The following is a 13107-nucleotide window of genomic DNA, read 5'->3' on the forward strand; positions in this document are numbered from 1 at the left end:
CGAAACGTAGGGGGCAAGGGGTCCAAAAGTGTATTGAGAGGGTGGCAAAGCACAAATTTTGCCTAGGGTGACTTGCGCTGACCCTGTTTGGCTCCTGTGTCAGCCTCTGAGCAATTAACCCCTTGGAAGATGCTTCCAAGGCTGGATATCCTCATTTAACAAAAAAAAGCTTCTGCCAAAGGGTATTCAGTGTTGAGAAGGTAACAAGAACATAAGAACCTAAGAATTGCCACTGCTGAGTCAGACAGTGGTCCATCATGCCCAGCAGTCCGCTCACGAGGCGGCCCTCTGGTCTAAGACCAGCACCCTAATTGAGACTAGCCCTACCAGCGCACGTTCTTGTTCAGCAGAAACTTGTCTAACTTTGTCTTGAATCCTTGGAGGGTGTTTTCCCCTATAACAGCCTCTGGAAGAGCGTTCCAGCTTTCAACCACTCTCTGGGTGAAGAAGAACTTCCTTACGTTTGTACGGAATCTATCCCCTTTCAATTTAGAGAGTGCCCTCTTGTTCTCCCTACCTTGGAGAGGGTGAACAATCTGTCTTTATCTACTAAGTCTATCCCCTTCAGTACCTTGAATGTTTTGATCATGTCCCCTCTCAATCTCCTCTGTTCGAGGGAGAAGAGGCCCAGTTTCTCTAATCTTTCGCTGTACGGCAGCTCCTCCAGCCCCTTAACAATCTTAGTCGCTCTTCTCTGGACCCTTTTGAGTAGTACCGTGTCCTTCTTCATGTATGGCGACCAGTGCTGGATGCAGTACTCCAGGTGAGGGCGTACCATGGCCCGGTACAGCAGCATGATAACCTTCTCTGATCTGTTCATGATCCCCTTCTTTATCATTCCTAGCACATTGTGTGGACGGCTTCATCGACTTGTCGATCAGAACTCCCAAGTCCCTTTCCTGGAGGTCTCTCCAAGTACCGCCCCGGACATCCTGTATTCGTGCATGAGATTTTTGTTACCGACATGCATCACTTTACATTTATCCATGTTGAACCTCATCTGCCATGTCGATGCCCATTCCTCGAGCTTGATGATGTCACGTTGCAGATCTTCGCAATCCCCCTGCGTCTTTACTACTCTGAATAACTTCGTATCATCCGCAAATTTAATCACCTTGCTCGTCGTACCTATGTCCAAGCACCGAGCCCTGCGGCACCCCACTGGTGACGCTTTAAGGAAGGCCAATTAAAAGTTAGAGTGGTCAACTGCCTGGTGATCATGGTACGTCTTTGGCATAGACTTCTCTTCTCCCACCCCATGCTGTAATTTCTGAAGGATTCCCACTGTCCCCTGAACTTGTCACTTCACAACTTTTGCCATGACTTGAGACTAGGGAGCCTTTATCTCTGCAATATTTTCCCATAATTCTGACTCGGTAGTTGATTTCCTTGTAACTTTTTTCATATTACTAGTGATCAGGTAGTCACTATCTTTACTTTTCTTTTCCTTATTCTTACTCTATACTACCCTTTTGTTCCTATCCTGCTTGGGGTTTTCTTCCCTTAAGACATTGTAAACCTTTCCTGCCCTTTTGTCCTCTTGTGTCTAGTTTGGTTAATTTGTTCGTATACGTTCCCCCTTGTTATGTTTTTTATTTTAAATATTGCCTACTGTTTTTATTAATTGTATACCGCTTTGATTTGACTTTTTAAGAACAAAAGAATAGCCTTACTGGGTCAGACCAATGGTCCATCAAGCCCAGTAGCCCGTTCTCACAGTGGCCAATCCATGTCACTAGTACCTGGCCAAAACGCAAAGAGTAGCAACATTCCAGCATTTCAAAGCATAGCAAGATTCTGGAACCCCGATGAGAGCAACATTCCAGAGCTGAGATTGTGATGTCATAATGCTTCAGAACCAACCTCATCAGTGATGTTACAATGGCTTGATTGTCTTATACTTGGCTCATATAAGAACATAAGAATAGCCTTACTGGGTCAGACCAGAGGTCCATGTAGCCCAGTAGCCCGTTCTCACGGTGGCCAATCCAGGTCACTAGTACTTGTCCAAAACCCAAGGTGTAGCAATATTCCATGCTACTGATACAGGGCATGTCTTTCTCATTAACAGACTATGGACTTGTTACAAATGGCGATATATCAAATAAAATAACTGTACCTGTAACTTCAGAAAGGACCCTAATGCCTAGAGGCATACCAGAGGTCATAATGTAGCTGGAAAAAATGATGGCGCTCACGGTTTCTAACCAGTGATTACTCTGTTTTGCAGCACAAGAAAGAGAGAACTGACTTCACAAAAAAAGAGCGGAACCACAGATCAGAAGCCAAGATCCCACAGAAACCACATGCAGTGAGGTTAAGGAAAGAGATCAAGGTTAGTGATAATGAGACCCATTAGATTCAAATATGAGATGTCTATTTACCGTTGAAGGTCTGTAATTTTTTTTTTATAATAAGTATAATTGGACACTCCTTCTGCTGTAGACATTCGGGAGTTCCAGCAAGAGGGAGTGGACATCCCTCCTGCTGGTCATCTCTGCAGGGGGATGGGTTCCGTGCTATGGCCACTAAACTGATCACAGCAGGGAGGTTCCCTTGCCACAATAGTCTCAGCGTCCATGTCTGTTTTGCTGGCCTACATCTCAGGCACCTACAGGACAGGATTAATTTGTCGAGGGCCCCTAGGCACCCAAGTACACTGGGCCCCCCTGCCCCACCCCACCCCACCCCACCATGCGCCCAGGCGGAAACAGGAAGCTGCGTCAGAGGGAAGCTTTGGGCAAGCAGCACCGCTTGCACAATGAGAGTTCCCGTTGCCTTTCTTACCCACGTCGCTTGCTTGTCTTACTTTCTGTCGATTGGGGAGGGGGGGCCGCATTGGTGATCGATGCTGGAGTGACCCATCGCCGTTTGGAAAAAAACAGTGTTGATGCCTTCCTTCATCGGGCCCCCCCCCCATGACCATTCCGGGCCCTAGGTACGTGCCTACTTGGCTTATTGGTTAATCCTGCCCTGGGCACCTATTGCGGCCCTAGGGAGAGACCTAGGGCTGCCTAAGCTCACCTAAGACTACTTCCGGGAAAAACCATGCCTATACCTAGCCTTGTGCAAGCTTAAGCGGCCCTACGCACCTCCCTAGGCTCACGAAAATGCCCACAATGTAGGCTGCCTGTTTTTTTTTTTTTTTAATGTGCATCCCGACTGGCTGGTTAGACAGCGGTAGGATGCCTATCGCCGCCTACAATTGAATGCTCATAGAGTTCCTATGAATGTTGGAAGCAATGCAGAGCATTGAGTGCACCAGTCTGCGCTAAAAACTGCTTCTGCAGTTTTGTAAAAATAATAATAATAACAGTTTATATACCGCAGGACCGTGAAGTTCTATGTGGTTTACAAAGATTAAAGGATGGTACAAATTGATTGAACTTAACAGGGTGGAAGCTAGTGATTAACAGCTCAAGGGATCAGTTATTGAGGAGAAAGAGTTGTACGGGTCAGCTGCCTAGATACTTCAGGAACAGATATGTTTTAGGCGTTTCCTGAATTCCCCATAAGTAGTAGGCGTAAGCAATTGTTCTAGATCTTTACCCCATAATGCTGCTTGATGAGAGAGAAGGTGTTGATGGTGTCTTTTGAGTTTACATCCTCTAACTGGGGGGATAAACGAAGTTCAAATGTGAGCTTCTCTTATGTCTGTTGGCTGAGAAGGAGAAAAGGTCAGTTATGTATTTAGGGGCTAGACCGTATAGTACTTTAAAGCAGAAACAGGCTAACTTAAACTTTACGCGTGCCTCCATCGGTAGCCAATGCAGCTGTCGGTAGTAAGGTGTCACATGATCAAACTTCATCAGCCCGAAAATCAGTTTGACCGCTGCATTTTGCACTAATTGTAATTGTCGCATATTCTTTTGGGAAATTGCTAAATAGGCGATGTTACAGTAATCAAGTTGACTCAGTACGAGGGATTCTATTAAGATTTCGTCTGGTACAGAATGCTGCAGTTCGTCTGATTTTTGATCTTAAAAAATACGACCATGTTAGTCCTTTTTATACCAAACTGAAATGGCTGCCTTTTGGGGCCAGAGTTTGGGTGCATCTGTTATAAGGCGCTTTTCGGATTACTGCCCTCATATCTGACTTCCTATTTGAAATTCTCTTATTCAACGAAAGGTACTAGAAATTCGGGTAAGTTTATCTTCCCTACCCCAAAGGCCTGTAGTTATAAGACTTTCTTGGACAGGACTTTGGCGTACCAGGCAGGGAAGATGAACTCCTGGTTAAGTCCGATGATTGTTCAATCCTACTCTTACCTTACCTTTAGGAAAACATTAAAAACCCAACTATTTGAAAAACAAGAATGCTGTTTTTGATATTAGAATGAGGTGTTTCGGTTCTTATTCTTTTTAATGCATGTTTTAATCTTTTAATTTTTTTATAATATTAGTCTGTGTGTTTTGAAATTGTATCATGTGCTGAAATGTTTCGGCTTTTTCCTGTTGTGAACCGCCCAGACCTACTGGTAGGGCGGTATATAAGAAAATAAATAATTATTAGTAGTAGTACACATTGGTATGTCTTTAAAACTGCATTGTGCACTACATCAGATTAGCAGGCGCTAATCTATGGATTTATAAGTATTAAACTGTTGTTGTTTTTTCTTCAAACAAATGTGTGAAATGAGCCAAAATTCAAAAAGACCTGAGAATGAATTTGGAACGTTTTCCATAAATATCTCTAACATTTGTTTTGTTTCCTTTTAACATGATTTAGAATTTTCGCTTGGTAAACCAGTGAAACTAAAAAGAAATGAAACAAAACATTCCCCCCCCCCCACTACGCAGCACTGTCAATAATCGATTTATCACGCAAGCTTCATTTGCACATGCTACCAATATATCCCTCTGTTATACAACATATCAGCTTAGAGTTCACCGCTCATATCGGATGCCATACGCAACGCTTCTGAACACATGGCATGTGAAAACTGACATCACAAACGAGAAATACAAATTCAGGAGAGAAGCAAATAGAGAGAAAGCAACTCTGGGCTTTGCTTGACTGCAGGCACTTCTTCAGATAGAGAGTATGTTTGGGTTGTAGCTGCTTCAGTCTGTAGAATGCGTGTGTCAGTATGTTTGTCAGATTGTACAGTGTTAAAGCTGGAAGCGGCTCTGTTGTGTGAGGCACTGGACCTTGCCAATGCTAGATTTCTTTATATTCATAAGAACATAACAATAGCCTTACTGGGTCAGACCAACGGTCCATCAAGCCCAGTAGCCCGTTTGCACGGTGGCCAATCCAGGTCACTAGTACCTGGCCAAAACCCAAGGAGTAGAAACATTCCAGAATCTCAAAGAATAGCAAGATTCCGGAACCCCGAAGAGAGCAACATTCCAGAACTGAGATTGTGATGTCATAATGCCTCATGCCACAGTGCCTCAGATCCAACCTCATCAATGATGTTACAATGGCTTGATTGTCTTATACTTGGCTCATATAAGAACATAAGAATAATTATACTGGGTCAGACCAATGGTCCATGAAGCCCAGTAGCCCGTTCTCATGGTGGCCAATCCAGGTCACTAGTACCTGGCCAAAACCCAAAGAGTAGCAACATTCCAGCATCTCAAAGAATAGCAAAATTCCGGAACCCCAATGAGTGCAACATTCTAGAGCTGAGATTGTGATGTCATAATGCCTCATTCCACAGTGCCTCAGAACCAACTTCATCAGTGATGTTACAGTGGCTTAAATGTCCTCTACTTGGCTCACATAAGAATAGCCATACTGGGTCAGACCAATGGTCCAGAAGCCTGTTCTCACGGTGGCCAGTCCAGGTCACTAGCCAAAACCCAAGGAGTAGCAACATTCCAGAATCTCAAAGAATAGCAAGATTCCGGAACCCCGATGAGAGCAACATTCCAGAACTGAGATTGTGATGTCATAATGCCTCATGCCACAGTGCCTCAGATCCAACCTCATCAATGATGTTACAATGGCTTGATTGTCTTATACTTGGCTCATATAAGAACATAAGAATAATTATACTGGGTCAGACCAATGGTCCATGAAGCCCAGTAGCCCGTTCTCATGGTGGCCAATCCAGGTCACTAGTACCTGGCCAAAACCCAAAGAGTAGCAACATTCCAGCATCTCAAAGAATAGCAAGATTCCGGAACCCCAATGAGAGCAACATTCCAGATTGTGATGTCATAATGCCTCATTCCAAAGTGCCTCAGAACCAACTCATCAGTGATGCTACAATGGCTTGATTGTCTTATACTTGGCTCATATAAGAACATAAGAATAGCCTTACTGGGTCAAACCAGTGGTCCGTCAAGCCCAGTAGCCCATTCTCACGGTGGCCAATCCAGGCCTAAAAGCTCTTTGTGGATTTTATAAAAAACATGACTGGCTAAAAGAAATCCCCAAGGACTAGTGTGGATATCAACACATTGAAAGTATGGCTGCATTTATTTATTTAAAAAATTTTCAACCACCTATTCCTAGGCGGCTTTACAAATAGCAGCATACAGAAAATAAAAACATATAGGAAAACAAAACTAATACAAACAACAAACATTTCAAAGCATTCAATAAGAACAATTAATTTGCAGCGCTCAATTATATGTCAATCCAAAAACCAAAAATAAACCAGAATCATCATTCATTGGAATGCTTCTACAAAAAAGTGTAGTCTTAAGCATTTTCTTGAACTTCTGAATATCAGGAAGAGCTCTTTGCAGACCAGTTAATTTGTTCCACAGAGTTACTCCTATGATGGAAATAGCAGTAGATTTTGTGTTCTCATAGCATACTTTTGAGAAGTCCATCAACAACAATCATATCGTGCCCTCAGACTGCAAAGTTCTAAGCGGCCGGTAGATTGCCATAGTCTGCGATAAATACCAGGGAATCCCTTGGTAAATGACTTTGAACACCAGTACTAATGTTTTGAAAATAATACGTGAGCGCACAGGTAGCCACTGGACTTTCTTCAACCAATGTTACGCCGATTTTTAAAAAGGGCTCCAGGGGAGATCCGGGAAATTATAGACCGGTAAACCTTACTTTAGTGCCGGGTAAAATGGTAGAAACGATTATAAAAAATAAAATTGTGGAACACGTAGACAAACATGATTTAATGAGATGGAGTCAGCATGGGTTCAGCCGAAGGAGATCTTGCCTCACAAATTTCCATGAAGGTGTGAATAAACATATAGATAAACGTGAGCCGGTTGCTATAGTGTATCTTGATTTTCAGAATGCTTTTGATAAAGTTCCTCACGAGAGGCTCCTGAGAAAATTAAAGTGTCATGGGATAGGTGACAAAGTTCAATTGTGGATTAGGAATTGGTTATTGGATAGAAAACAGAGGGTAGGGTCAAATGGTCATCTTTCTCAATGGAGGAGAGTAAACAGTGAAGTGCCGCAGGGGGTCTGTACTGGGACCGGTGCAATTTAACTTATAAATGATCTGGAAATTGAAACGAGTGAGGTGATTAAATTTGCAGATGACACTAAACTGTTCAAAGTTGTTAAAACGCATGCGGATTGTGAAAAATTGCAGGCAGACCTTAAGAAATTGGAAGACTGGACATCCAAATGGCAGATGAAATTTAATGTGGACAAATGCAAAGTGATGCACATTGGGAAGAATAACCTGAATCACAGTTACTAGATGCTAGGGTCCACCTTGGGGATTAGCACTCAAGAAAAGGATCTGGGTGTCATCGTAGACAATATGATGAAATCTTCTGCCCAATATGTGGTGGCAGCTAAAAAAGCAAATAAAATGCTAGGAATTATAAAAAAAAAAAAGGATGGTTAACAAGATTAAGAATGTTATAATGTCCCTGTATCGCTCCATGGTGCGACCTCATCTGGAGTATTGCGTTCAATTCTGGTCTCCTTATCTCAAGAAAGATATAGTGGCGCTAAAAAAGGTTCAAAGAAGAGTGACCAAGATGGTAAAGGGGGTGGAACTCCTCTTGTATGAGGATAGATTAAAATGGTTAGGGCTCTTCAGCTTGGAAAAGAGACAGCTGAGGGGAGATAGGATTGAAATCTACAAAATCCTGAGTAGAATAGAACGGGCACAAGTGGATCGATTTTTCACTCCATCAAAAATTACAAAGACTAGGGGACACTCGATGAAGTTACAGGGAAATACTTTTAAAACCAATTGGAGGAAATTTTTTTTCACTCAGAGAATAGTTAAGCTCTGGAACGAGTTGCCAGAGGATGTGGTAAGAGTGGATAGTGTAGCTGGTTTTAAGAAAGGTTTGGACAAGTTCCTGGAGGAAAAGTCCATAATCTGTTATTGAGAAAGACACGGGGGAAGCCACTGCTTGCCCTGTATCGGTAGCATGGACTATTGCTACACCTTGGGTTTTGGCCAGGTACTAGTGACCTGGATTGGCCACCGTGAGAACTGGCAACTGGGCTTGATGGACCATTGGTATGACCCAGTAAGGCTATTCTTAGGTTCTTATGTGTTCAAACTTTCTTACACCACACTATATGAAGTAGGATCTGAAAATGGTGAGACTGTTTATAGCTATTCTACATATTATGAACATAAGAATAGACCATAGATCCATCAAGCCCAGTAGCCCTTCTCACAGTGGCCAATCCAGGTCACTAGTATTCAGTTCCACATTGTCTAGGGATCTGAGAGGATAGAGCAGAGAGTGAAACTTTAACACAGGTAACTAGCAGGAACAGGGTGGTTGAGAAGAGATTGTTCATCTTTGCAGTGCAGCACCGTTCATTAGACATCCAGGGTGGGGGGAGGGGAGGTTAGGATATTTTGAGGAGTTAATTGAGTGTAATGCTATATAAATAATATGATTTAATGTATTCATAATTGAGAGGGGGTGGGGGAAATGGTTGTTTTTGCTATTCTATTTGTGTATTGTGGTGCATTTTATGTAATCTTCTAATGTTATATTATTTGTAATGCACTGTTAAAGTTTGAAAAACAATAAAGAATTTATTAAAAAAAAAAAAAAGACAATGTGTGGAAAAAGAATGGAACATTTCAATTCTTACATTTTTTTTAATATATTTTTTTTTTAAATGAAGGCAAATGAAGACCATTTGGCCTATCAAGTCTACCTAACCATGCATTCTACTATCCCCTCCTCTCCCTTAGAGATCCAACATCCTTGTACCAAGCTTTCTTGAATTTAGATACATTTTTTTGATTCCACCACCTCTACTGGGAGGCCGTTCCAAGCATTCACCACCTGTTCCATGAAAAGTATTTTCTAAGGTTACTTTGAATCTATTCCCCTTCACCTACATCCTATGCCCCCTCATTCCAGGTAAAGGATCTAGGGTTGAGGATACGTTGAAACTTTCAGCTCAATGTGCAGTGTCAGCTCAGAAAGCAAATAGAAAGTTAGGAATTATCAGGAAAGTAATGGAAAACTAAGAGGAATAGGTTATAATGCCCATGTATCGCTCTATGGTATGGTCGCAACTTGAATACCGTGTGCAGTTCTGGTTGCCGTATCTCAAAAAAGATATAGCGGAATTAGAAAAGGTACAGAGAAGGGCAATGAAAATGATAAAAGGTTTGGGATGAATTCCCAATGAGGAAAGGCTAAAGTGGCTAGAGCTCTTTAGCTTGGAGAAGAGACGGCTCAGGGGTGATATGATAGAGGTCTATAAAATACTGAGTGGGGTGAAAAGGGTAGATGTGAATCACTTGCTCACTCTTTCCAAAAGTAGTAGGACTAGGGAGCATGCGATGAAGCTACTAAGTAGTAGATTTAAAACAAAGCAGAGAAAATATTTCTTCACAGAACATGTAATTAAACACTGGAATTCATTGCTGGAGAATGTGTTGAAATCAACTTAGCGGGGTTTAAAAATGGTTTGGATAATTTCTTAAAAGAGAAGTCCATAGGTCATTATTGAGATGGCTTGGGGAAATCCACTGCTTATTCCTAGGATATGCAGTATGAAATCTATTTTTGGGATTTTGCCTAGGTACTTGAGACCTGGGTTGGCCACTGTTGGAAACAGGATATTGGTCTGTCTCAGTATGGCAATTCTTATGTTTTTATGTGAGCCAAGTGCAGGACAATCAAGCCATTGTGACATCACTGGTGAGGTTGGCGCTTAGACATTGGTGGAATGAGGCATTATGATATCACAATCTCAGATCTGCTACTATTTGAGTTTCTGTCAGGTGTTCGAGACCTGGGTTGGCCACTATTGGAAACAGGATACAGGGCTTGATGGACCTTTAGTCTGTCCCAGTATAGCAATTCTTATGCAACTTGCCTCATGCGCATTTATGCCACGTAGGTATTGAAACATCTTTATCATATCTCCCCTCTCCTGCCTTTTCTCCAAAGTATACATGTGAGCCTTACCTAATGTCTGTAGAACAAAAAAAGGCAATTGTATAAGCTACACCTAAATTTAGACATCAGTCCACTAATTCTGTATAAGCATGAGCTCTCAACTTTACACTTAGCCTTAAATTTTTTATACAGCGCCATAAATTGTGCACACAAATTGTTATGCACAGTCAATTTGCACATGTAAGTTAATCGTTTAACAAGTCAACTGGTGCTAACAATCAATGCTATTTGCCACTAATTAAAAGTTGCACGCACAACTGGTGCACGTCACTTCTAGTGCATGAATTGCAAAAGGAGGCGTGGCCAGGGGAGGAGCAAGAGTGGTTCATAGGCATTTCTCAAAGTTAGGTGTATTGTAATGGAATATGCCCAATCTGCATGCAACTTCGGCGCAAGTATTTACGCATGGTTTTTCTTGGCCTAAATGGGTGTGCGTAAACAGCACGGAGAATGTAGTAATATGCTCTAAATGGGAATGCTCCTTGAGACAGCTCATTTGCAAAACACGAATTCACGTCAGAGTCCCATTCAGTCTGCTAACTAAGATAAGATATTGATGGCATTAAGTTGCAAAGATGAAGCAAAGATGAAAGTTGACCGATGAGGAGGCTTGCCACTGAATACTCGAACTTTACATGAAATATGATGTTTGAGTGTAGCCGCTGAGGTCACTGCTGAACTGTGGTGAATATGATAAATGATATAATTGTGAAGAATTTCATTTCAACTTTTTTAGATACAAGAGTGTGGCTATTTATGAGACTATTATACAGTGTTTGCTTCACTCAGAAGATAAGTTTTATATATAGGGCTTAAGTATTTGGTGATTGTAAAGGTTATTCTGTATATGGCCACTAAGGATGATTCTATATATATTGGGAGCTTTATACTGTATAGTATCATGCCAAGCCACATCCTGATCAGCGCCAATATTTTATGCATCATATGTAGAATTGGGGGGTTAGCACAACTTAAATAATTGGCTATTAATTAGAGTTTCATTCCACATAAATAGAAGCTTAATATTTACAGAAACATTTCAGTAATTTACTGTATAATTTATTTTCATCAATTATAACATACAAAATACATTATCTTAAAATGGAGAAATATAAATCACATATCACATATTACTGACCCTACCTAAAATCTGCAATAATTTCCTAGAGAACCATATTTTTCCTGTTAAATTTTTTTTTGAAACAAACTATATCATCTCCAGTCCATATATAGTCATGATTGTCCGGGTAAATCTAAACGCCTGACAACCCTATTTAAAAGGAATCTGAAGCTTCAAAACAATATTGCTAAGCTATAAGATGCAAAAGTCCTGAAATGCTGTTCAACTTCTTGAATGCTGAAATATATGAACGTTTGGATTCAAAAGTTCACAATTCACGACCTACAATGAATATTGGCTTGGCCAATAATGTCAACCGCAACTAAAAATAGTTTGGATATTCAATGCTAGTCGCCTAGTACAGTCCTGGCATTGAATTTCCGGGTTCATCGCTGACCGTGTGAGGTAGCTGGGCTGCCTCCTGCACTCTGAAAATCGGCCCTGTAGAATTTCTTAGAGAGAGGAAGAGATAGTAGATGGTATGGATGGGCAAATTGGATAGGTCATATGATCTTTACCTGCCTTTATTTTCTCTGTTTCTGTGTTTGGCCCATTGAAAATTTATCCTGAAATGGGCATAACTGCTTTTCACGCTTGCTCTTACAGCCGCTTTATTTTAGTCAGGAATCCCAAAAGCAGACTGAGACCGTTGGTCTGACCTAGTAAGGTTATTCTTATGTTCTTAAAACTGACCACTAGATGGCAGGACCCTGCAATGGGTGAAGAGTGACAGGTTTTATTGGAGCTCCATACAAAGTAGAACAATATACAAAAACGTTCAGCTCAAACTGATAACAGACTGAGCTGGATATTTCAGTGATTCATGGAAACCTGGGACTAGTGACATAACACTGTGAGGAAAGGTACAATGCAGTTAATAAGGTGTTATGAAACCTTGGGTTGGGAAGATTTGTGGGGTGAGTTGGTCGCAACAGGCAGGATGGTTTACAGTGGCTCAGGAGCAGTCGAACTGTTGGCATCAACCACAGGTATTAGAACAGACACTGGGATGAAAGCTTAATGGGATCTGAACAGTTCAAGAGCGCAAGAACATGAGAATACCATGTAACCCAAACACTTGTCTTCAGCAGAGATGAGTGGCAAGATTTTGAGGAAGGGTCATCTGTAAAGTTCTCCATCGATTGTCTCTCCCCCCCCCCTCACTTTGCAGCAGTCACTGTTGTATAATAAATTGGAGGATCACAGAGATTCTCTTCTTCCTAAATGTCATCTCATTACTGCTGTACCACTTTCATTCCATAAATCAACAAACATGATGGCTAGGCAACCAGGTCTGCAATCTGATTGGCTGAACATACTTGGTCTCATTAACATATTTATTAGTTCTAGTGTTTTAAGCTGGCTTACCTCTCTAAAATGAATCCATCTCATCACAGTTATCTGCCAGACTGAACTTTGGCTTTCTGATGCTTTAATTGGCCAGCTATGGTGTAAGGCGAATAAGAAAAATGAGCTGTTTTCCCATTTATAAATCAAAGTGTCACACAGAAGAAAGGTGAGAGGTTTTCTGTGCTTGCTTCCTTAACCTTCCCTTTTATAGCACTTAGAATCTTCACCTAAGAAAAATTTCCACTCAAAGTAATAAAAGAAAGGTCATTTTCCAGTCCTGGACAGAGCTGACACTTC

The 13107-nt window shown here is 41.4% G+C and overlaps 1 protein-coding gene across 17 annotated transcripts in view; it reads left to right on the forward strand.

Annotated features, from left to right (window-relative positions):
• RIMBP2 (RIMS binding protein 2) overlaps positions 1 to 13107 on the forward strand; it is a 598797-nt gene that overhangs the window by 76534 nt on the left and 509156 nt on the right. For all 17 annotated transcript variants that reach the window (XM_033956341.1, XM_033956346.1, XM_033956345.1 and 14 more), the window contains exon 3: positions 2231 to 2335. In XM_033956341.1, coding sequence (XP_033812232.1) covers positions 2231 to 2335 — 105 coding nt within the window. The remainder of the gene's footprint in view (positions 1 to 2230; positions 2336 to 13107) is intronic.

Source organism: Geotrypetes seraphini, chromosome 8 (assembly GCF_902459505.1).
Source record: "Geotrypetes seraphini chromosome 8, aGeoSer1.1, whole genome shotgun sequence".
Taxonomy (NCBI): domain Eukaryota; kingdom Metazoa; phylum Chordata; class Amphibia; order Gymnophiona; family Dermophiidae; genus Geotrypetes; species Geotrypetes seraphini.